The 26,984-nt window shown below is 35.1% G+C and overlaps 1 protein-coding gene and 1 pseudogene across 2 annotated transcripts; one reads left to right on the forward strand and one right to left on the reverse strand.

The window, feature by feature from the left end:
* Positions 1–15,396: 15,396 nt before the first annotated feature.
* LOC149031355 (uncharacterized) lies at positions 15,397–15,783 on the reverse strand. The gene is made up of 2 exons (XM_089176263.1): positions 15,593–15,783; positions 15,397–15,511 (listed from the first exon to the last, which is right to left on the reverse strand). Exons 1-2 carry the CDS (start codon positions 15,781–15,783, stop codon positions 15,397–15,399), a joined length of 306 nt encoding a protein of 101 aa, XP_089032389.1.
* Positions 15,784–18,383: 2,600 nt separating this feature from the next.
* Positions 18,384–24,515, forward strand: LOC149031356 (COP9 signalosome complex subunit 5 pseudogene; annotated as a pseudogene). Its single transcript, XR_016177839.1, has 3 exons — positions 18,384–18,482; positions 18,562–18,756; positions 23,604–24,515. The product of XR_016177839.1 is annotated as a COP9 signalosome complex subunit 5 pseudogene (transcript).
* The last annotated feature ends 2,469 nt before the right edge of the window (positions 24,516–26,984 follow it).

Raw genomic sequence — 26,984 nt, forward strand, 5'->3', positions numbered from 1 at the left:
TACAGCAGTAAAGCGCATTATGCGGCATAATGTTCAACGTTGAATGTTTCAACTAGAGCATGGCATCGCACAATCGAGCACTGTAAAAAGTGTTGCTTTCGCGTGATGCCTGCAATCGATACCAACTCAGTAGCAGAAAATAACCAAGTGTTTTTTCTTTAAGTTGGCATTGATCAAAATTGTATGTATATTATCGTTAGTAATATTGTTTATTATTGAAAAAATTCTTAAAGCTTTCTTCTCGTCGTTGTTTTTTGGAAATAATAAAAAGTTAATTCAGACTGTTAAAAAATAAATATAAGTATTGATAAAGGTATAAACATTAACTATTTTTTTTTTTTATATTCTACACATAAAATGTGAATACAATTTCATTTTAAAATACAAAACTATAAATAAATTTATGAAAAAACAGAAGGGAAAAAGTATAGAGACAAAGGAAGGGAGAAGGGTGAGAATAATGGCATGGAATGTAGCAGGGATAAGGAACAAGGAGAAGGACTTTTGGGAATATTTGGAGAAATTTGATATATTGGGACTGCAAGAGACGTGGTTAGACAAGAAGGGGTGGGAGAAGACGGAGGATTCATTTCCAAGGAATTACAACTGGATAGTGCAAGAGGCGAGGAAGGATAAAATGAAGGGTAGATACAGGGGTGGAATGATTGCTGGAGTAAGAAAGGATTTAGAGATTGTGAAGGCAGAGGCAGGTAAGGAGGGAATGATACAGCTTGAGATAAGGATGGCGGAAGAAGAAATTTGGCACATAATAATTGTATACAACAGAGGGGGGAGAGAGGAAAAGCTGAGAGAAGTGGAGGAATGCATAGAAAGGAAGGAAGAAAAGAAGTTGCTAATAGTGGGTGATTTCAACGCAAGGATTTCGGATAAAGGAGGAACATGCTGGATGGGGGAAGAGGAGAAAAGAAAATCAAAGGACAGGGTGATAAACGCACAGGGGTATGAATTGCTGAAGATGGTAGCGGAGTACAGTCTGGGGATACTGAACGGAAGTAAGAAAAATGATGAAAAGGGGGAATGGACTTTTGTAAGCAAAATAGGAAGCAGCGTCATAGATTATGCGATAACGGATGAAGAAATATGGGATAAGATAGAAGAAATGCAAATAGGAAAGAGAACAGAATCGGATCACATGCCGATAGAAATAAGGATAAGGGAAAAAATAGTGGATAGTCTAGAGGAAGGAAAGAAAAAGGAGAGGATTGAAATAGAAGACTGGTCAGAGGAGGGAATAAGGAAGTTTAGAGAAAAGCTAGAAAGTGTAAAGTTTGGTAAAGAAGGAGTGCAGGAAGAGTTAGTAGAATTGATAGAGAAAATAAAGAATGCAGTAACGAAAAAGAGAATAGAATCAGGTAGATGGGGAGAGGAAAGGAAAAAATGGTGGGATAGAGAATGTAGAGAAAGTAAAACGAGCCTGAATAGAAAATTGAGAGGATTTAAGGAGGGAAAAGTTGAAAGGATAGAATATGTTGAGGAAAGGAAAAGACACAAGAGAAAATGCACAGAGAAGGAGGAGGCATATAGGCAAACAGAAATTAGGAAGGTTATGAAAATAAAAGATGAGAGGGAGATTTGGGGATACATCAGAAGGGAAAGAGGTAAAAGAAAAAGGATAAAAGAGAATATAACAATAGAGGAATAGAGACAACACTTTATGAAGCAATATGAGGGGACGGGTGAGAGGAAACGACCGGAGAGAGGGATAGAGATAGAAGGAGAGGATACGAAGGAAATAGAAATAGGAGAAGTGGAACAAGCAATAAGGAAACTGAAGAAAAAGAAAAGGTCCGGGTGTAGATGGGATAAGAAACAAGATGTGGATATATGCGAGTAGGGAGGTTAGGGAGAAATTAAGAAAAATCATAAATGATATATGGAAAGGTAAAGGGTGGCCAGAAGAATGGAAAGAAGGAATAGTATGTCCAATTTTCAAGAAGGGAGATAGAAAAGAAGTAGGTAACTATAGAGGAGTGACATTGATGTGTACAGCATACAAGATATATGCAGCGATAGTGGAAAAGAGATTAAGGAAGGATGCAGAAAGGTTAAAATTAATTCCAGAAACACAATCAGGATTTAGAAAAGGTAGAGAGGGAATAGATAATATATATATTTTGAAGACGGCAGTAGAAAAGGAAATAAACAAAGAGAAAGGAAAGCTTTTCGTAATGTTTGTAGATTTGAAGGCAGCCTTTGACAGGGTAAATTGGGAGAAATTGATGGACTATTTGGAGAAAAAGATGATGGGTAAAGATATAATTTACAACGTAGGGAAGATATATGAAGAAACGAAGAGCAGGGTAAGAGTAGGGAAGAAGATAACAGAGGAGTTTTGGACTGAGAAAGGTGTGAGGCAGGGGTGCCCATTGAGCCCACTCTTCTTTATTATATTTATTGCGGACATAGAGGAATATTTACGGAGAAGACAGGAGGAAGGAATAACGATAGGAGGGAGGAGAATATACACCTTGGCGTACGCAGATGATCTGGCGATAATAGCGGATACGGAGGGGGAACTAGAAAAAATGATGGAAAGCGTGGGGAGATATTGCAAGAGGAAAGATCTGGAAGTAAACACGGAAAAAACGAAGGTGATGATGTTCAGTAAGAGAAGGAGCAGAAAGAAAAGAGAGTAGTTCTATAATGAGAAAGAGATAGAGGAGGTAAGCGAGTTCAAATATCTAGGATACACGTTTAGGTACAATAACAAGGAAGAGTCGCATATTCAGGAAGTAAGAAGGAGAGCAGCAGCAGCTATGGTACAAGTATGGAGCATTGGAGAGAGGAAATTTGGTGGAGACTTTAAGAGGAGAATGATTATGTTCAATGCGATGGTAAAGAGTATATTCATGTATGCAGGGGAAATTTGGGGGATAGAGGGGAGGAAGGAGTTGAAAAAAATACAGGAGAGGTACTTAAGGAATATACTAGGACTGGATTTAAGTGTACCGGGATATTTGATAAGGGAGGAAACGAAGGTGGAAAGAATAGCAGTGGAAGCAGGAGTAAGGGTAATTAAGTATGAAGAAAAGATTAAGAGGGCGGAAAATGAACTTCCGAGACATTGCAGGAGAAAGATGGATAGGGAGAAATGGGAGGAAACGAGAATGGGTAGATTTAGGAAAAAAATGTATGAAAAAGCAGGACTAAACAGATGGGAAGCAGAGGCAAGAGATGATAACAGACAGAGTGTGGCAGAGATATGGAGAAATAAAGTGGTAGAAGAGGAAAGAAAGGAAAGGGATAAAAGGATAGAAGAATCAAAGTACAACAGGGAATATGGAAGATGGAGAACAGAAGAGATACCAAAATATCTGCAAGAAAAAAGTAAAGGGAAAAAATTGGAAATGATGGCAAGATTTAGATTAGGGAATGAATGGAGGACAAACAGATATTGGGTAAAAGAGGATGAGAAGATTATGTGCAGATTCTGTGGGATAGAGAAAGAGACAGGAATGCATGTGATGAAGGAATGTAACTATTCGAAAACGGAAGAGAGGATAGAAGTGTTGATGGGAGAGGAGGGAAAGGGAATGGAGTGGATGAAGGAATTATGTAGGAGGAGAGAGCGGTGTTAAGTGGATCTGGTAGTAAGAAGAAGTTAATAAAGGTCTACTTGTGTATAGGTGTATTTGTAAAAATGTATATTTGTAAAGAGGTATTATATTAAAACGGGTCGACGCACCCCATGTATCCCGAAAGGGAATCATTATTTTAAATAAAAAAAAAATATATCAGGAAAAATAGAAGGGAAAAATAAAGAAAATTTATAATATTATCAAATACATAAATTTAGAGAAAGTTATAACATAATTAGAAATTATTAAATATAATTTAAAGAAGAAATCTTGTTAACAAATGATACAGCCGGTCATTTTGACCAGTCGGTAGTTCTAGTGTTAAACATAAATATCATTAAATATAATTATATTATCAAATAAAAAAAATAAAAATAATTATAAAATATTTCTTTTTAATGTACCAGCAAGTTAGAGACGCATTTATCTGGCTCTTGAGGTTTAAATATTTAACAACTAAACGCATAGCATCATCACGTACGTTGTACTCCATCTTTTACCTGTAATGATTAATATAATAGAATGAAATATTTCTCGATGAATTATTCGGTGTTATTATCAAAAAAAAAAAATAAATCTCAAGGTCTAGTATAAAATTAATAATATTCTACAGAAATTTTTATTACAAGAAATTAAAACGCACACAAACTTTTATGTACAATGCGTAAGCTTGAATATCAGGATTGTGCAAAATTTTGATTTAACTGTATTATTATCAGTATTATAATGTATTTTTAATTATTTTAAGTATTATTATATTATAACTGTATAATATTGTAGTTAACTTCACTTTGAATGACTAATTTTTGTCATTAAAAGTCAAACAATGTGAGACTATTAAACAAATAAAGGCAACACTTCTTCTTCATATAAAAAAATATTATTTACATACTACTTGTTTTAACACAGTATTTATACAATATTCGTATGTATCAATAATTGTTTGAGTTTTGAACAATCAGTTTCGAATTTCTTGAAAGGAATCATAAGATAACAATAATTTTAAGATAACGTTAATGCAATAATTATTGTTTTTATTCTAAAGATGTTGCTTATTTGCACCATTACTTAGGTTTTTGAGATTTTGTTTAATAGTTTATTAAAGTCTTTGATATTGTTATGGAAAAAAAATCTCGTTTGAATAGTTAAAATTTGAATCATCCAGTAATAATCTAATTTGTCAGGTAGATTTTCTTTGTACTACATTTATTATTTACATAAAATTACTCAGTATTTGTCCTTTAATATTTTTGTTTAGACGATGCTAATCGAAGTTTAACACAGCACACTACGGTTACTAGTATAAACTACAGTTTATGTTCTGAACAGAATTATTTATAAATTTATAATAAATAAATGAAATGGTTGATGCTATCAAAATAATTAAAATTCGTCAAAATGTATTTTTAGGAAATTATTTCTCATAATTTTTTATTATTCGACATATTTTTTTCAACATAAATTAAATGATTAAACATGAAAACAATTATTAAGTGTAAGTATAAAAATTATCATTTAATATATTTTTTTTCTTACCGCAAACACAATAAATTATTATATTTTTATTTTTATTAGTATTATATTTTGACAAAATTTACACAATTTATATGAATTCATTAAAGATAAGGAAATAATAATAAAGTTGTAACATTAATTGTTTCGTGTGATTTGATATTCTTTAAATCCGTAAAAAATTCTGAAATAAAAGTTATATAAAAATCGTTTTTATTTTTACATATTTTTATGCAAAAAGTTATTATAACCGCATTCTATTTTTTTTTCTAATAATAATTTTACAAACCTTTGAGATTCTCTGCTAAGAATGGTCTTCTACTGAAAATATGAGCCAGATGTACTTCAGGAAATATTTCTCTGAATGCAGCTCCTTCTATTTGATAAAATTTTTTATAACGTGCAACAGATGTGCACATAAAAGCTATTGAGTATTCTTCATAACGTGCTACACTTTTCAAATCTTCAAATTTCTTTCGAATTTTTTTCCTCGGTATTACAATGTTCATTTAAAATTAAAACCTCACTTACCAAGTTTTCGCCAGTTATATAAATTTGTATACAATTTACTTGAAAAGATTATGGTCCTTTGTACATTGTATTGCGAAATACCTCAGCTGAATTTATTGTACATCCCCAAATATAACCATCAAATGAATGCCTATGTAGAAACACAAAATATGAATTTTTTTATAAATATGTTACGCCAAAAAATATTTTTTTAGAAAAATTTTAATCAAATATACAGGGTGGGTCACCACATTTTTCCATCTAGATCTACGTTATTATTATTACGCCTAGCGGACAATGTCTCACATGGAGTTGAATGGCTTTAAAAGGGGCTCATACTGATAGTACTTTTTGAAGTGAAAACTTCTTTAGAGTGGGAGTGATCTGAAAAGTAAATAAACGGAAACGGAGCTATGTAATATTACTCTATAACGAAGCTATGAAAGAGCTGCTATACTAAAAAAAATCTACGTATCGAGAAAATGAGACGAATGCACAGTTTCAAGAGTAAGATTAATTGTGGGGTTTATTTATTATAATATTATTACTATATATAGTAAAGGTCACCGGTATGGTCTCTGGATGGAATAGCAGATAAAAAGTGCACTTTTCACAATTCAAGCAAAAAAAACCGAACGCTAAATGCGATAGTTTTTTTTATTTTTTTTTTTTTTTTTATTTAAAATAATGATTCCCTTTCGGGATACATAGGGTGCGTCGACACGTTTTAATATAATACCTCTTTACAAATATACATTTTTACAAATACACCTATACACAAGTAGACCTTTATTAACTTCTTCTTACTACCACATCCTCTTAACACCGCTCTCTCCTCCTACATAATTCCTTCATCCATTCCATTCCCTTTCCCTCCTCTCCCATCAACACTTCTATCCTCTCTTCCGTTTCCGAATAGTTACATTCCCTAATCACAAGCATTCCTGTCTCTTTCTCTATCCACACAATCTGCACATAATCTTCTCATCCTCTTTTACCCAATATCTGTTTGTCCTCCATTCATTCCCTAATCTAAATCTTGCCATCATTTCCAATTTTTTCCCTTTACTTTTTTCTTGCAGATATTTTGGTATCTCTTCTGTTCTCCATCTTCCATATTCCCTGTTGTACTTTGATTCTTCTATCCTTTTATCCCTTTCCTTTCTTTCCTCTTCTACCACTTTATTTCTCCATATCTCTGCCACACTCTGTCTGTTATCATCTCTTGCCTCTGCTTCCCATCTGTTTAGTCCTGCTTTTTCATACATTTTTTTCCTCAATCTACCCATTCTCGTTTCCTCCCATTTCTCCCTATCCATCTCTCTCCTGCAATGTCTCAGAAGTTCATTTCCGCCCTCTTAATCTTTTCTTCATACTTAATCACCCTTACTCTTGCTTCCACTGCTATTCTTTCCACCTTCATTTCCTCCCTTATCAAATATCCCGGTACACTTAAATCCAGTCCTAGTATATTCCTTAAGTACCTCGTCTGTATTTTTTCCAACTCCTTCCTCCCCTCTATCCCCCAAATTTCCCCTGCATACATGAATATACTCTTTACCATCGCATTGAACATAATCATTCTCCTCTTAAAGTCTCCACCAAATTTCCTCTCTCCAATGCTCCATACTTGTACCATAGCTGCTGCTGCTCTCCTTCTTACGTCCTGAATATGCGACTCTTCCTTGTTATTGTACCTAAACGTGTATCCTAGATATTTGAACTCGCTTACCTCCTCTATCTATTTCTCATTATAGAACTACTCTCTTTTCTTTCTGCTCCTTCTCTTACTGAACATCATCACCTTCGTTTTTTCCGTGTTTACTTCCAGATCTTTCCTCTTGCAATATCTCCCCACGCTTTCCATCATTTTTTCTAGTTCCCCCTCCGTATCCGCTATTATCGCCAGATCATCTGCGTACGCCAAGGTGTATATTCTCCTCCCTCCTATCGTTATTCCTTCCTCCTGTCTTCTCCGTAAATATTCCTCTATGTCCGCAATAAATATAATAAAGAAGAGTGGGCTCAATGGGCACCCCTGCCTCACACCTTTCTCAGTCCAAAACTCCTCTGTTATCTTCTTCCCTACTCTTACCCTGCTCTTTGTTTCTTCATATATCTTCCCTACGTTGTAAATTATATCTTTACCCATCATCTTTTTCTCCAAATAGTCCATCAATTTCTCCCAATTTACCCTGTCAAAGGCTGCCTTCAAATCTACAAACATTACGAAAAGCTTTCCTTTCTCTTTGTTTATTTCCTTTTCTACTGCCGTCTTCAAAATATATATATTATCTATTCCCTCTCTACCTTTTCTAAATCCTGATTGGTTTCTGGAATTAATTTTAACCTTTCTGCATCCTTCCTTAATCTCTTTTCCACTATCGCTGCATATATCTTGTATGCTGTACACATCAATGTCACTCCTCTATAGTTACCTACTTCTTTTCTATCTCCCTTCTTGAAAATTGGACATACTATTCCTTCTTTCCATTATTCTGGCCACCCTTTACCTTTCCTTATATCATTTATGATTTTTCTTAATTTCTCCCTAACCTCCCTACTCGCATATATCCACACCTCGTTTCTTATCCCATCTACACCGATTTCACACAAATCAATATATATATATATATATATACTTTGTAGTTGGTTCTTCTTCGTGTTTTAATTTATGGAAAGACTACTGCTAGAGGATGTATATGTAAAATGGCATCTGCTTTATTGACTAAAAGGTTTAAAACATATTATTCAGGCTCGGGAAAAATTATAAAAGTAACTGGAAAACTCAACTTCAGCAGTACTGAAATTTTTAAATGCATGAGAGGCACTGTAAAAATTATCAATGTTTATCAAAAGTATTCTTAAGTTAAGTATGTAGAATTGAATTTATAATTTTTTTTTCTTTTATTACAGATGTAAATACTGAAAAATTTGGTGATTCGGATAAGTGCAAAAATTTGCTGAAAAAGTTGGGAAATGGCTTTCTGGATATAATGACCGAGAGCATGGGCGAAAACAAAGATCTCTCTCGACCCAAATTTTTTCTATTTTTCTATTTTAGATTTTTTTAATTTAAAACTTAACTATAAGTTAAAGAAATAAATTATTTTCAACTTGTAAAAATTAAGTCTTTATTCATAATATTCACTTTAATAAGAATTATCTAGACTAATAAAAATTTGAAACAGACAGGCAGTTAAATTTCTATACAATTATCAAATAACTGTTCTAATTAAGTAATTAAATTATTTCTAAAAACTTATCAACTATGTAGTTTATAAAAGAAATATAACAATAACATAATTATTAATAATAATAATAATAATAATAAAATATTATAAAAATATTATTATTATTATTTTTTTTTTTTTATTATTTCTCTCAGATTTCTCGGGAATATTAACATATCAGACAGGACTCTTGCCAGGTCTGACAGCTTTAATCTCCTGGATTTAGGAAGGCTCTGGTTATGTTGCATGTTTTTAATATAACCGCCTTTTGTATTTCTTGGTGTATATTTGGGTCTAGTTGTAGTTGTGTGAGATGTGATTTAAAATTATTCGGTATAATGCCTGTTTCTGATATAATGAAAGGGATGATGTATACCTTTTTTTGTTTCCATATTCTGTGTATTTCTTGTGCCAGTGGTGTGTGTTTTTTTATTTTTTTCTGTATTTCTGTGTGATGTTGATGTCGTTTGGTACTGAGATGTCTATTAGGTATGTTGTCTTGTATTCTTTCTTTGTAAATGTGATATCCGTTCTGCTGTATTTTACTGTTTTGTCTGTGTGCAATGTTGTGCCCCAGTATAGTTTGTACTTTTTGCTATCTATTATTGTTGTTGGTGTGTATTTTTACTATTGTGTTGTAGTGTTCTACAGTTTGTATTTGTTCACTATTGTTTTATGTATGATTTTTACTGCCGTGTTGTGTCTTTCCGTATATTCGATGTTTGCTAGTATTTTACAACCCCCTGTTATGTGTTCTATTGTTTCGGCTACTAATTTACATTTCCGGCATTTATTATCTTGTATGTTTATATCTTTTATTATGTATTTAAGGTAGTTTTGTGTTAAGATTACCTGATCTTGGATTGCGATTACGAATCCTTCGGTTTCTGGGAAGAGGTTTTCTTTTTTAAGCCATTCGTATGTGTCGTTTTTGTTTATATTTTCGTCTGTAGTGGTGTAGTAGTTTTTTCCGTGTAATTGTCATGTGGCCCATGCGTTTATTTTGCTTTGTGTATGGTCTATGTCGTTATAGTTATCTATGTCTGTATTGCTTGTCGATAGATATAGTGGTGTGTGATTTTTGTCGACTTTCGTTATTGCTTTATGTATTTGTGTTTCTTTTGTGTGGAAGTATTTGCGGAGATTTTTTGTCTATTATGTAACGCTTTTATGTCCGTTATTCCCCTACCACCTTCTTCTCTACTTATTGTTAATCTCGCTACACATGATTTCGGGTAGCTTTAGGTACTTTGTCAGGTGTGTTCTCGTTATTCTATTGGTGTCATCTACATCTGTGTTTGACCAATTGATGATTCCGAAGGAATATGTAAGGACTGTTATTCTGTATGTGTTTATTGCTTTGACGAGGTTTTTTGAATTTAGTTTGGTTTTAAGTATTTTTGTGTGTCTTTGTAAGTATTTTTTAATTTCTGTGTTGTTTATCTTAGTATTTTGTTCAAAGCCGAGGTATTTGTAAGTTTCGTGTTTTTCTATGTTTTGTAGTGTTTCGTTCTGTAATGTTTTTTGTGTATCGTCTGTGATCCATTGTCCTCTTTCGATATGTGTTGTCTTACATTTGTCTATTTCGAATTGCATTTTTATGTCAGATGTGAAATTTTCTGTGATTCTTAAAAATGTATTTGTGTTCCTGTTGCTGCTTATAGTTTTATGTCATCTACATACATTAAGTGGTTTATTGTGTACTGCGTTTGTCTGTTATTTCTGATTTGATATCCATATTTAGTTTTGTTTAATATTGTAGATAATGGGTTTAGGTACATTTTGAACCATAGGGCACTTAATGTATCTCCTTGGAAGATGCCCTTTTTAATTTTTATTTCTTCTGTTCTTATGGTATCCGTTGGTGTTTTAATTATAATTCTGGTTCTCCATGTTGACATGGTGTATTTTAGGAATTGTTGTGTACGTTTATTTACTTTGTATATTTTTCAGAATTTCTAATAGCCATGTGTGTGGTATTGAGTCAAAAGCTTTCTTGTAATCAATATAGCATGTGTGTAGGTTTCGTTGCTGCTTTCTTGCTTGGTTCATTATTATACTATCTATGATGAGTTGTTCTTTACATCCTTGGCTATTTCTTCTGCATCCTTTTTGTTCTTCTGAAATTATATTGTTTTTTGTGAGGTGTGTATCGATTTGCCGGCATATTGTACTTATTATTATTTTGTATAATGTTAGTAGGCACGTAATTGGTCTATAGTTTGCTGGGTTTTCAGTGTTTTGATTTTTGGGTTTAGTGAAAGTGATCTCTTCGGTTAGGAAACTCGGGAGTTCTTGGTGGTACTCTATTATTTTATTTATCAGCTGTGTTAGGTATGGATGTGTAGTTGTAAATTTCTTGTACCAGTAGTTTTGTATATGATCTGATCCTGGGTGTTTCTAGTTATGTGTGCTGCGTATTGTTTTTTTAGCTCGTCTTCTGTTATTTTGTATTCGACTTGTTCTGGCATGAATTTATATTTCTGCTTCTCGTCTGTTATCCATGTTGCATGTGTGTTGTGTTTTGTTGTATTTGACCATATCTGTGTCCAGAAAGTTGTTATTTCTTTTTTAGTTGGTTGTATAGGTCCTATTTCTTGTTCTGTGTTTAGTTTTCAGTAGAATGTTCTTTCACTATTTAAGAATGTTCTGTTTTTGATTTTCGTCTTATATGATTCGTTGTATCTTTTAAGTCTTGCAGCATATACAGCAAGTTTTTGTTTCAGTGTGTTCAGCTGTTGGTTAACTGTGTAATTGAAATTATTTATGTCCATGAGTATGTTGATGTATTTTGTTTAAGTTTTTTGACGTATTACCTTTCATTGCTTGTGTTAGTCTACTTATGTCTTTTTTCACGGTGTGTATTTTTTTTTCTAGTCGGATTTGCCATTTCGGTTTTTTATGTTTAATTATGGTTTTTTGTTGGTTGTTTGGTGTCTCTTCTGGTATTTTTTGTTTATTCTGTTGTGTTGTTGTGATAGCTGCTGCATATATTATCATGTGTATGTCTTGTATTGTCGTATGTTCATTTAGGTGTTGTGCTAATGCGTTGTTTATGGGGTTTATTACATGTGTTGTGTCTTTTTTTTTATATTAGTTTTAGTATTCTATTTCTTTTAGCAGGTTCACTGTTTTTCCAGATTATTATGTTGGTTTGTAGTGCTCTTTGGATCTCTATTGTATCATTTTGATTTGTGTTTACTTGTATCTGTCTTTCTCGTGTCTCTTGTTTAGTGTTGTGTTGTTGGGTGTTCCTGTTTGTTGTTGGTTTTGTTTCGTCGTTTATTTCACGTTCTGAGTCTTGGTGCTGCTGATCTTGTTCTGTGGGGTGAATGTTCGTTGTGTTTTGGGTTGTTGGTTTGCTTAGTTCGAGTGCTACTGCTTCTTTGATTATTTATAATTTATTATTATTATAATTATTATTATTGTTATTATTATTATTATTATTATTATTATTATTATTATTATTATTATTATTATTATTATTATTTGTTATGATTTGCAGTTTACTGCAACTACTATTAATGGGCCGATAATTTGAATAATACGTAGCCCATTGCTGGGCCCATAAATCAGCCGATGATCAACTACCATTAATGGGCCGAGGTTATCATTTGTATATTCAGCCGTCCATAGGCCATTAGAAGATTCCAATGACTGGCCGTTAGTTGTCATCCTTCGCCCGGTGATGGGCCATCCGAGGGTCGGTTTTAAAACTTTGTATGGGCTTAACCTTTTTACTTCTTCGTTCCTTTGTTTAATTAATTCCGCTGCCCGTTCCTTTTCTAATTACTCAGCATTTCTTTCTTCATTAATTTTCTTTTCTTTTTTATTAATTTCATCCATCATGAGTCCGACTTTTTCTCCGAACAAATTAATTTCACCGCGAGTGCCCGTTGCCATTTCTTATCACTATTCAAACGAAAGAACGAACTCGGATCCCACTTCTGACACCAATTTTGTTACGTCCTAGAGGACGAGTTTAAGTAAGTAGTATAAGTAATGCCTGTTTAAGGTCAATCTGTTTCACCGAGTTTAACCGGGACCAGGATAGTTCATTTTTCCGTTTTAAACAGTGAACCAGTTTAAACAGTTGAATAACACAATAACTCAAAAGACGAGTTATTTATCGTTGACTAATTAATAGAATTGAATAATGTTAAAACAACGAATAAAGAGAGCTGGAACGCTAGTGGCGAATGTGAGGTTTACTAAATAATTATAAGTAGCAATTGAACTATAAGTGACTGGTAAAAATATAAGTGAAGAGTGAAAACTATAAGTTGCTGAAAAACTATAAGTCACTGGTGAAAATTGTAAGTGACGAAAAAAACTACAAGTGACTGGTGAGAAAAAGTGCACGCGTTTATAATATTTTATTGCAAGGAGGTATGGTTATTCTCCAGGATTTCGGTATGGGTTGCTTTCCTGCGTTGTAGTTGTCATTTTAACGTTAGGTTTCATGTGTTGTAATATAGGCGGGGGTGCTCGATACTATGAATGCGAAGGAAATCTTCGGAGAGGTTTTTATTTATATGGTTGTGCCTTTACGTCTATGCATCAGTTCAATTTATGAGATAGCCAATAGGTCCATGTAAAGGAGTTGGAGAGCGTTGGTAACTATTGAAATCTTTTAGTCCTACACATGATGAGTCTCATATTCAATTCTTTTCCTCGATATTTGTTTATTCGTTTGTTACTTTTCCGCGCTGGTTAAAAAATGAGGTCTATTAAAAAGGAAATATTCCTGGGGCAATGGATGTTGGTGCAACGGAAAATCTTAGTGCAGTGTCGGATTTTATACGTGGCTTTGGAGACAAGAGGGCACGTGCGACACTGGAGGAAGAATGGTATTCTTTGTTCTAGGAAATAGGTTTTTCAGGAGATAATTTATGATCATGGTATGTGCCTTGCAAGGGACAATCCTTCCAATAGTTCATTTTAATATAGAGAGTGAATATGGAGCAATGCAAGTAATAATTAATCTCTTATACGTACTACTTATAATTATTTCTACTGTTATTCATGTGAACAACTGGAATGATGTCTCGCGCAATTGGATCTATATTACTGCGAAAAATTTGGGTAGACGAATCGTGGCGGAACGTCACATTATATTGCAGTTAAGTGTGCCCAAATGCAGTTGGACATAATATCACTGTATACACAACAGTTTGTAAAAATACTTGAAATGTAAAAACAATAAACTATAATCAAAATGCTTTCATTCAAATTCTTTCTGTAGAAGAATTACATTTGTTATTCATTAATACATCATAAATTATAGAAAGTAAATGTTAATTCAAATATTCGAAATACAAATAGATATTGTTTATATAATTTAGTTTATTCGTATTCGAACTGTTCTTTATATTTAGATCAAATATAAATAGAAGAAATATGATATTTTTGTTCAAATAAATTATATGCAGATTACAGGATCTGTTTTTTTTTATGCAAAAGTGCAAAAAAAAGTGTATTGTTGCGATCTTGTCTTGTCGTTTTTTTCAATTTGATTTTTTCGATTTTTTTGATCCTTTTTTCGACTATGCTAATGCTATTTGCTATGATTCTGTGTGATGCTGCGATGCTGCTCTGATGCCGCTATGCGACTATGTATGTTATAACTATCCTAATACTGCATACCGAGTAGTAGATATAAATTTTCGAACTTTAAACTTTTGGATGCAACAGTGCATAAATAGCTGAGTGAGCGAGCTCTGCGCTGCAATCGAAACAAAAACAAGATCGAGAAACATCGAAAATTATATTTACATATCTAATTATCGTAAATTATCGTTCAAGTTGAATTTACGATCGTACAATGGTTGAAATTATGTGACGTGTATGATAATTATCGTACGAATGGAATCACTGGTATAGTCAGTGAACAGTGATCCCAGAGACTTTAGTTCGTCTGATCGACACAGGGGCGTAAAATTATCGTACGCGGCAGAAAATTATCGTACGCCCCGGGAAAATTTGAAATCCGAGAAAAATCCAACAATTTCTCGGACAAAATTTTCAAAATGTGGAAAAAGTGTCCAAGTTCCAACTTTTTCAAAGTTGATGACCTTTTTTTTTTAGTCATTTCATAGTCATCAAAATTTGTTGACTAAAAAAAAAAAAGGTCATCAAGTTTTCGAAATTCGAAATGAGTCGTACACCACGAATTTTGGATCGTACAGGAACTCAAATTATCGTACGCGTACGATAATTATCGTACGAATGGGATCGCTGGTCCCTTTGTACTGGCCCAGCAGGCTTTGCCTCAGTGCTGTCAGATCGTGGGTAAATCTTACCCTCTCCCTGTGCCACTGGGATTGCACACAATGAAAGTTTTCCATGTCCGTGTGTTTGGGATGTCGAAAGAAGTTGAGTGTAACCGAAGTTGGCGGGCACGCCGGAGTTGCACACTATGAAAGCGACTCGTGTCGATGTGTTCGGACACTCGTGTTTCGAGTTAACTTAACAGCCTCGGCCAGTCCCACGTACTCAGCCTCAGTTGATGATAAGGCAACGGTCCTCTGCTTCTTCGAGTCCTAAGTAATGGCCCCTCTGCTAGGGATGAACGAGTGTCCCGTATAGGATCGCCGGTCTATTGTACATCCAGCCCAATCTGCATCCACGTAACCTGTCAATGGCCTTCTCGATGGACTGAAATGTAGACCCAAGTAAGCCGTTCCCTTCAAGTACCTAAGAACGCGCTTTGCCGCCACCTAGTGGCGTTGTCCGAACTTGTTGTTGAACTGGCTCAAAACGCTGACAGCATGTGCGATGTCCGGTCTTGTTGCTACAGCCAAATACATCAGGGACCCTATCAACTCCCGATATGGGAGGCTCTTCTTCTCCCCGTTCTGGGGTCGTTCCAGCTCCGTTAACTTGGTGTTTATGTCCAGTGGAGTGCCAACGGGCTTCGACTCGCCCATTCCGAAACGCTCCAGGATCTCGAGCACGTACCCCTCCTGACGCATGCTTATTCCGCTGGCCGTTCGCTGGAACTCTATGCCCAAACAGTACTCCGGTTCCCCAAGATCCTTGACAATGACTCTTCCCCTTGCTCGAGTCTGTATATGCACGAGTCCGACTCGGTGGGTCTCGCTCCAAATCTTCTCAGGACGTCATCCAGTCTTTAATGCCAACTTCTCACGGCCTGGCGTAATCCATATAACGCCTTTTTCAATCTACAAACCTTGTCCCCGGTTTGCAAAGGCTTCAGCATGCTTCTTGCCTTTATTCCAATGTCGCTCCTCTCGGTCTCTGTTTCGCCGGTTAGCTCGAGCGCCTTGGACAACGAACTCGGCACCTCCATGTAGATTTTCTCTTCTAATGCCCCGTTCAAGTACGCAGACCGCATTTCCATCCCCTCGTTCGCCGCCAGAGCCACCAACAAGCGTATAGAGCTCAAACGTGCGACTGGTGCGAAAGTCTGGTTAAAATGAATGCCTGGCTTCTGAGCGAATCCTCTGGTTACGACCCTTGCTTTTCTCCTAATCAGCGTACCATCAGGATCGTACTTGTTCCGTAGTACCATGCGAGATCCGATGACCTGTCGACCCGCAGGACGTTTGACCAGTTCCCATGTGTCATTTCTCAGAATAGACCTGATCTCGCTCGCCATAGCGCGAAACCACTTCTCGGCATCTGGACCTGAAATAGCCGCCCTCATGGGTACTTCGGCCAACGATGCATGCTCAGCATCCGCTTTGTCCGGCTTCCTCTAGTCGCACATGGAACATTTTCCGAGGTCTTCCCCTTCTGCCGGTCCTTAATATGATCGGCCTTCCGGGATCTCGTCTCGGTGTTGCCGCCACCTCGACCACGCTGTCCTCGTCAGCATCGTCCTCAACTGCGCCTTCCTCACCGACGTCGTCCTCAACCGCGCATTCCTCGTCGACGCCGCCCCCCTCGGTCTCCACCGACGCAGGACCCAACTGGATTTCGACATAGCTGGAATCCGGGACCCCAGCACGCTCCAGATGCAAGTCCGATTCCTCTTCCGGGGCGAAATCCATGCTAGCGGACTCTGACGTCGCCTCGCGAGTACCCTGAGTCTCGATATCTCTTGTTATTATGACGCTTCTTTCTTCGGGACGCTATACTCTGTACCCTTTGGCATCTACTGCGTATCCCAGGAAAATTCCCTTTTTGGCTCGAGGTTCCAGCTTCCCCTTTCCGGGCGATCTATCGAGATAAAGCACGTTAGCTCCGAATTCGTGGAAATAACTTACGTCAGGCGTTGTTCCGATCCACAACTCGTGCGGTGTCCGACCGTCAAAACTTTTTGTCGGGCACCTATTTCGAATATAGTTAACGGTCGAGACCGCTTCGGCCCAAAAAGACGCCGGCAGTCCGGATTGTATGAGGAGGCACCTCGCCATCTCGACAAGAGTCCTATTTTTCCGTTCGGCGATACCGTTCTGCTCTGGGTTGTACGCCACGGAGAGACGCCGCTGAATTCCATTCCTCTTCAAGTACTGATTGAACTCTGAATTCACGAATTCTCTCCCGTTGTCTGATTGCAGGAACTTTATTTTTCTATCCATTATGTTCTCCACCGAGGCCTTATATTCCCTAAATGCTTCAAAGGCATCGCTTTTGTTTTTCAGAAAACGTAACTCGCACCACCTGGAATATTCGTCGAGGAACGTGATGTAATACCTGGCTCGACTGTTAGATTCCACTTGCATTGGTCCACATATGTCCGAGTGAATAACCTCCAACAGCTCGCGATCACCCTTCGGTTTTGCTGAAAAGACTGCTCTAGTCATTTTGCCTCGAATACATGCCCCGTATCGCTTTGTATCTTTCGGCCCTCTTAAGATCTTGTACGTTGAGGTGATCTAAGCGGCGGTGCCATGTCTCCAGTGTGTTTATTTGTCCTGTGCAGTCGCTTCGTTCTGCTATTGCGTTGCATTCAGCCTGTTCCTGTTCGCGTACGTAGTATAAATCGCCGATTCGATTCACCTGCAACCTCACAGTACCGTCACGGTCGATTACCGAAACGACATCTTTATCGAACATAACCTCAAAACCTTTGTCTGTTATCTTTGCGACCAATAATAGATTAGTGCGAAGATTCGGAACGTGAAACACGTCACTTAACCACCGATATTATGGGTGGTGGTAAGGGTGGCGGTAAGGGTGGTGGTAGGAGTGGCGGTTGGGGTGGGGGTGCACCTTTCCAAAATTTGTTGACTAAAAAAAAAAAAAACAAGGTCATTAGGTTTTCGAAATTCCAAATGGATCGTACACCATGAATTTTGGATCGTACAGGACCTCAAATTATCGTACGAATGGGATCGCTGTCAGTGAAGCCGGATTGCGAACATTTCTACCCGTTCTCTCGAGCCCAGCACACCTCGCACACAGCAAAATTTACGTATCGGTGTATCGGAAAACTGAAAGAAGCCAAGGGAAGCCGAGGTAGCTGCGCGACAGAGCAGAAATAATACCCCCTTCACGCGCCATTGAGAATTACATGGACATAATACACATTTAAACAATGAGATAAACAATGTGTTAAACAATGTGTTTTGCATTACCTGTTGAAGGGACAGAAACAAGGGTTAATGCGCAAGCTCAAGCATATGAATATATGGCTGTATATATGGATTATATAAAACGGGTAAAATGGAAAAAAAGATCATTTTGTTTCTTGCATAATGTCATAGTATTTTGTTTAATGTAATAAAATATCCATTTAGGTTGACAGATTAGAGAACGTTATTGGCTGGTATCATAGTCATCCAGGTTTTGGATGTTGGTTATCTGGTATTGATGTGGCTACACAACTTATGAATCAAAATTATCAAGATCCATTTGTCGCTATTGTAATTGATCCTGTGCAAACTATTTCTGCGGGTAAAGTTTGCTTAGGAGCATTTAGAACCTGTCCAAAAGTGCGTATCAAAAGTTATATAGAATTATGATTCTAATACATCTTATACAGTTGCATGCAAAATTATCCGACCAAACATAATTTAATCATCTAGTGTGGTTTACAAAATGCAGAATGAAAACTCAAATATATCATTGTAAAGCGTTTTATTAGGCCATCGAAATATGTCATGTAAATATTGTTTATACCTATTAACAATTATTTGTTACAAATATGACAATTTCTGGTTTTTTATAAATATCCGGTCATGTTCTACAAAGGTATTATTAATCAAGGTAGAATGTAATTTACTTAGCTATGTTTACGTTATCAGTCACAAATCTATGTAAACATTGAGTTCGTTGTCTTTTCTGTATTGTACGATCAGTAACACTTAGTCAAAATGCTGAAATGCACGTCTCTTTATACATTTGTAAATTATTGATTAAATTACACAATGAAGGAAAAGTCTTCCGTGAAATATGAACAATTTTTGCTATCGGAAATTCGACTGTTAACAATACTATTATTAAATTTAAGACAACAGGTACTTTAGAAGCTAAATGCAATCCTGGGCGACCAAAAAAAACATCTAATCGTGTTGATAGAGTAATTAAAAGAAAGGTTTATCTCAGACGTAACAAAGATTGCTGCAATCAATGCACGCGAGTTACGCGAAGATAATTTGGCTGACATTAGTCAAAGTACTGTGTAACGAAGGTTGACAGAAGTGGGACTTTTCGGTCCCACTATTGTTGTTAAAAAACCACTTATCAGTTAGAAAAATAAGAAGTACAGATTGGAATTAGGAGATATGTTCGACCACCAAAAGGTACTAGATATGATTCAAGATATCAAATACCTACTGTAAAACACGGTGAAAAAGTAGTATTATGCTATGGGATGCATTTTCTTGGAAAGGCGTTGGCCCAATCTTTAAAATTGAAGACACAATGGACTCTATTAAATATAGAGATATCATATAAGATATGTAATTCTGCCTTATGCACGTCAAAACGTTCCACCAGGATGGATATTTCAGCAGGATAATGAGACGAAACATCAATTAAAGCTCCTTCAACAGTTTTGTCCCAGAACAAAGTCCGAGTTTTATAGTACCCAGTGAACACAAGACCTTCATATGATGTCATACGTACGTCATAAAGTCATCTTCAAATTTTTTCGTACACATGACGGAACCCATAGAACACAAGACCTTAAAATGATGTCATACGCATGCCATAAAATCATCTTCAAATTTTTAAAGTGAAAAGTGACTTTATTTATGACCTCAATATTAAGTCATATGTTCTGACATAAAAATGACGTAATAATTCAATCATATTCTTACAGCAAAAAACGAAAGGTTGAATTTTTTTTTTCAACTTCGTATTTTGATACTATAAATTAAGGGCTCATTCTGGTTTCTACGCCGAAAAAAAGGCTATTTTCACGATTTTTTTTTAGGCTTTGTAGAATACATATACATATGAAAGTTGTTGGGTATGATAAATACACTCTAGAAGTACAAGAAAAAAAATTTTTTTTTATTGTTTTTAACGTTTTTTGACATCCAAAATGGCTGACAAACGTGAACCCGTCAAAAAAAGGTATGCTGTTGGCGGGCATCGAAATTTGAGAACGGGTGGTCTAAAACAAAAAAATTAAACGGTTTTAAATTTAGTATGACAATGGCTATCGGGTATGCTAAAACTATCAATTTTTATGAAAGCAAAACAAAATGACAGCCATTTTTCGAAAAAAAAATCGTTGATTTTTTTCGCAGTTTTTTGTAAAAAAAAAAATAGTAAAAATTAATATTTTGACTTGGTTGTAGCATGCGAGATAGCCATTCATGTGTAGAGTATGTGGTTAAAATTTCAGAAGGATCGGTTGAGTAGTTTCGGAGATATCATGCCCGCCAACCGAAAAAACATTGTTTCGAGAAAAACGCGTTTAAAGTTTCTTTTAACAAATTTTTAAAAAGTCTGATTCTACCTTATTCTGCGATGCCGGCACCATACAGTATGCCTTCTGCTTCTTCAAAATACTCATTTTCTTCAACTCTAACCTTTTTTCGTTGTGTCCTGGCCTCTTTTAAAGATTCTCCGCTCAAACGATTGGCTGAACGCACACGCGTGTTGTCGCGGTGACTAGCGTAATTGACTGCGATAGGGCCAAGTTTTATCTCCAAAACGTGCATTATTTTTAGTATTGGATCAAAACCTTCGTTAAATATACAAGCTGCCAATTGACAAGCTATTTCCACAATTTTTTTACCATTAAATAGATGTTTAGGCACCATAGCCCAAACGCATTTCTTGAAGCACTCATTATTATTTTAAGTGTTGCCACCTAAACATCTTTCAAGCAATTCTGGTTTTGTCAGGTCTTCGTACACTGGCTTTAATACTTCTTGGACATCTTTAGCGAGAGGAGGAGGATGTTTATAAGTATCAAGGGTTTTAGCTGCCTCAGCTTTACGATACTTACACCAGTTGCTAGAACAGTATGTATGTTGCGGGTCATCATCAGTAGAAATTTTGTGATAGTACCCCGCCCAAATTTCCTTTCTCATGTTCTCAATTGAATTTTTATTTCTTTGAACAGCTAACCCATAGTTAGTTGACAATTCCTTCATCAACTTTATAGTCAATCGTTGAGTTTTAATCACTGGAACACTTTTTTTAATAACTTTTTTCTTTTTTACAACTTTCTTCGGTCCTTTTTTTGCAGAAGGTTTCTTGGCTTCCGCTTGTTTCAAGGCTTTTCTCTTTTGAATCAGTGCTTTTCGTGCTTCATTAGCACGGTTGAAAACTCGTTTATCAACATGTAAAACACACTATAATTTTTTTATAACAAAATCTTCGCCGTAGGGAAAAACATTTAGCAACATTTGAAAAGTTTTCGTGTCGCCATCGCTGATATAAAAACCATATTTTACGGAGAACTTCTTGAGTGATCGAAGAAACATCTCCACGATACCATCAACCTCCATCTTCCCGGCACTACCTTCATGGTTTATCGTACAATGCGTTTTATGCTGTTCGTACCAGGCAAGATAGTTTATTTCTTTCACTTTTTTTTTCCACATCTCACATCCCTTACAGTAAGTTGACCTTATAGAAACGTCGACAATTTTTCCACTATATTTTAAAATTAGAGAAACTATTCCAATCAACGAAGAGAATCCTCTTTTGGCCCAAGAGCCGTCGCCAGAAACAGACAGAATATCCTCTGGTTCTCCTCGTTTCTTGTTTTCGAGTTGCTCTTCGGTGACGGCTTTATGCGACACTACATTAAAAACAGCATTGACCGCGATTAGTATAGAGTTAACGATTCCATAATATGCAGAGATACTTAAACCTTTTCCGAGGTCCATAAGGTTGCAAAACATATTTATACCATGCACACCAATACCAAGTAGACGCATCACAAAAACAAGGCGACGATTCTATGGCCATCCTAAACTTTCCTTTTAGTCTCTGCATAGAGTTTTCCTTTCCAAAAAAAAGAATATAGCGAAAAAAACTGAATACTAGTTTTGTTTTCCTACACCATTCTGAATAATATGCAGAGACATTTCCACTTAAACAACCGTTTATGGTTTGTCTCCTCTCTCTGTAATATCTCTGTGTTTGGGTCGCAAAATAATATACTTAGACTGTTCGGATCGTTCTAAAATTTTTGTATGATAATTCTACATATGTCTACTTTCGAAAAATGCAAAAAAAAAAAATTAATTTTTTCAAAATTATAAACCAGAATGAACCCTTAAGTATATAATATTGTAAAAATTTTTTTTTGGTTTGGTTAAAAAATTTGAAATAATTCTGAAAATTGTTTTTCATAGGATAGCATAGGATAGAAAACTTTCAGCCAAATCGAAAGTGGTCGGGGTCAAAAGTGACTGATTTAACGTGGAATGCCATATATATATATATATATATATATAAATATATCATCAAACTTTCATGTTTACTGATTTTTGTCTCTGAATATCTTTTGAACGCTTAATTTTATCGCCAAAACATAAAACACCATTTTTATAGAACAGTTAATTTTCTACAAAAATTTTTATTGCGCATCTTATAATAGTCATTTATTGTCGAGTTATAAAATTCATAAACAAAAATGAAATTTGTCTAAAAATCATCAAATTTAAATCTTCAATATCATTCAAATAGTGAGGTTTACGGAAAAAATATAAGATATTTTTTTTGTAAAGCATTAAATTTCCTACAAAATTCTTCTCGAACATTTTTCTGTACAATCAATTAATGATGAGGTATGAATTTCATTCTATTGGACTGTAATAAAAATAAAAATCTGCGATGCGGAGGATTTTCCTATTAAAATTAAGAGCTCATATTTGGTGAGAATTTTTTTAAGGTGTCTAGAAAACCCATTTTTCCGTAGCACTTGTAAAAAAAAATAATTGATTTTTTTTACCCACCCTAATATATATATATATGTGGGATTCCCCTTCTCCTGTTAGTCTTCCTAAAGGATATCTAACGAGTAAAAAGGAAAGAACTCCGCGGTGTTATTAATAGGTTGATTGTAGAAAGAAAAACCTCTCTTCACGGATATGCAATATATTTAATATAAAGGAGTAAAAATACAGAGATGATAAAACGCCTTCTTTGCTCGGCTACTAAACGATGACTGCCTCTTGTTTCTTTTCTTTAATCAACTTCTTTGTGCGACGCTCTCGCTATCGATATTCAACTATTTATTTTACATTGTTTATCTTCGGCCTGATTATACCCGATACCCTCTAGCCCACTCATGCTTCAGAGTTCTCACTCACATTCTCGCACCCCACATATATATACTTATCTTAAAATAACTTTTCTTAATTTATAGGATTATTTAAATCCTAATAAGGAGAAATCAGAATAACAAACAATACCTTTAGAAAAAATCGAAGATTTTGGTGTACATTGTTTTCAATATTATTCTTTAGAAATATCATATTTTATATCATCATTAGATAGAAAATTGTTAGATTCTTTATAGAATAAATATTGGGTGAGCGTTCTTAGTTCTTCCAGTCTATTAACAAATACAGATTATACTACTGGACAAATATTGGATTTATCTAATAAATTAGAAGAAGCTGAAGTGACCGTAAAAAGAACGATTAGAGGTGATAATTCAGCAACAAAACTTACACAAGCAGCACGTGATAGCTCTAAAACTACAATTGAAACTATACATGGTTTAATGACACAAATGATTAAAGAAAGATTATTTAATCAAGTTGGAGCGAATAAAATAGATTATGATTAAATTACTTATTCACATTCATCATAAGTTAATTTTAAGTGAAAAGAGAGAGCCAAATATAAATGCATTTGCAATACAAGCAATGTAATTTATACTGTTTTTCTATTTTAAGTTGTAATTTTTCATATTTTGTTAAGATATAAATGTATATGCTTACAAGACTGTATACTTAAAAAAAAAACCTGGTGTATCCAAAATTTCTAATATTTTCACATTTTTTTATCTGTTCGAAAGTATGTACATAGTGTAAAGTTTTAACTCAAGCTTTATATATCACCGTAATGACCGGATTCATCCGGATCTCCGAATTTTTCTAAACCAAATAAACTAAAATTAGTTAACACATCTTCTTTCTGTTAAAAATAGAATATCCCGTTAAAAAAATATAAAAAGGATGTTATCATGATTATTTATCCGACAATAATTATTAAATGTTTAAATCAAAGAAACCGAATAAACTATTTATTACATTCTCGATCAAATAAAATTTTATGGCTGAGAAATTGTTAAGGTCGGCGCTACATGTAATCGCCTAAATTTTGACCGTTTTTCAGAGGCTTATTTAAAATAAAAGGAATAAATGAATCGTCTCAAAACTCAGCATGTTTATTCATTACATATTAAATTATAAGAATCTGATATTTTTTTTCAAAATGGCCGCTGTAATAACTAAACTCCTAAGGCCCTCGCGGCGAGACGCATCAATCATCGTGATTTTTAACATCAGTTACAGCACTCTAAAATTTAAAAAAAGGGTCGGAGCGTGTTAATATAACATGTATCTTCTAGTTGAACTAAGGAAAAACTAAAAAGTCAAAAAATCGTAAATTGGCACGATTCAGACAAAAAGAGTCTGATTTTTGACTCTTTTTTTTAACGATTCTATGGTCAAAAATGGCAATTTTTTTATTTTACTTGTATCGCCGGCCTTAACAAAACATGACGATAAGGTTTCAGAAAATCTTCCAAAAACCTTCTGTGGGACGAGCGCCTCCATGCCAAACATTTGAGGCATTTGTAAGAAGTATTTATCGTTAGCCCTGGATACTTCAATTGGTTAAAAAGCAGTTAAAAAAGCCCGGAAAGCAAAAAATCCGAGGTTCGATTCCGATGGTCCTAGTCAGTCTAGCGGTCCAATTTTTTTCACGAATCCCACACATGGGGCTCAGCCGGGATGGAGGGTCTGTTTCGTAATATATTCCACAGTCTTACAACGCCACGAAAAAAAACTTAAACTGTCAGAGTAAAGAGTTTAAAGAGAGTTTTGATGTTGGATGGCAATATAACATTCGGGGTTGAATGTTGTTAAAAGGGGGTGGAATGTGGGACGTGCGCCACCATGTCAGACTTTCCCGGGCATTCGTGAGAAGGATTGGTCAGTGACCCTGGCTAGGGGGAATCTAATTTGTTTTTTCTGAATAAATTTTAAAAATGTTTCCTAGAAACCTTTCGAAAAATATAGTGATATGGTTTTAAAAAAATCTTTTAAAAACCTTTCTTAAAATCTCTTGCAAGTTTCTAAACGCAGACATTTCTCCTTGTAGAAAATTTTTTTAGAAACCTTTTTGAAAGGATTAAAGCTTTTCAAGAAAAGTTTTAGAAAATTTTTAGAAAGTTTTTATGTTATGTAGGCTATATCCTGTTAATTAGTTGCTACTTAAACTTATCGAGAAGCATACGTATGGGTGACTTCCCAATGTTTAAGACCGCGATTTCGAAAATAGCCTACTTATTTTTCATTGTAAATCAACCTAACTACGCTCGATATTCCGTAAAATATTTAAATAATTTAATTAATGTCACTGAAACACATCCAGGACAAGAAAATGATTTTAATAATGGATTTTTTGGAGTAAAAAAATCCGATAAGCCATTCTCAAGAATACAAATAGATATTACTCTGAAGCAAACGATAAATGCTGATGCAGCTAAACGACTAAGTGGAATTGCTCATTTTACTAATTCTATCGCAGCACGTCAACGCTGGTCGAAAAGTCACAGTATAAGAGCTGCTTTAATTTCACATGTTTTGGATATTTGTGGGTTAAGGTACTTACAAGATATAACGGCAGAAATACAACCTAATAGAATCCCAATCTATGGTAAACAAATTGCCGATTTTGTTGAAATTTTAGAAAAAAATTACAATCCATTTGATCCTAATTTAGATACAAAAAATCTTTACAATATTGCTACTTCTAAGCCTGTTTCTCCTGACGTTGCTGATTTTTTACTAAATATCGAAGAAAATGGTGAGGATTCAAGAAAACAGTTTATCAGTGAATGTGCCGAGGATAAGAGTAGAATTGATAAGCCTATTAAAAAAAATCGAGTTTCAAATTTCGCCGAAGAGCTAAAGGAAAAGAATTTAACTCTTGTGAATAAAATTGTTGAGCTGCGAATGCAAAGAGACTTATTTGGTCAGATGTTGGGTATTTCCCTTACCCACAAGGTTGAAATCGAGAAAGTCTTGTCATTCCCACTTACCCCGATGCCAACGTCTATGTGTCATCCAGATGGTTCAATTTGTAAAACCGACAAAGCACAATTAGCAAAATTGATGGAGAAGAAATTAGAAAACACGATTGATCAAAAGCCGTCATCTTTTCATGTCAGTATCATTGATGGTTTTTTCATGTAGCATCTCATGAAAGATGTACCACAAACTTTTAATGGTATCTCTAAAAGTTTCTTTCTACGATCTCATAGATGAAATCTATTCAAATTGATGTGGTCTGTGACCAATACTTTTCACCTTCTATTAAAATAACGGCGAGAAGAATCAACCACCCTAGTATCAATTGGTCCTAATCAAATTCGGACACATAATTTCGCAGCAGAACTTAAGAACATAGAACTTAAAATAGCTCTAGTTAACTTTTTTATTGATCACTGGGATAGTGAAGACATGGTACCTTTTATTGGGAATAAAAATATTTACGTCAGCTACAAAGTTAT

This window comes from Polistes dominula, unplaced genomic scaffold (genome assembly GCF_049000335.1).
Source record: "Polistes dominula isolate Pdom_NZ unplaced genomic scaffold, Pdom_raw_medaka contig_281, whole genome shotgun sequence".
NCBI lineage: Eukaryota > Metazoa > Arthropoda > Insecta > Hymenoptera > Vespidae > Polistes > Polistes dominula.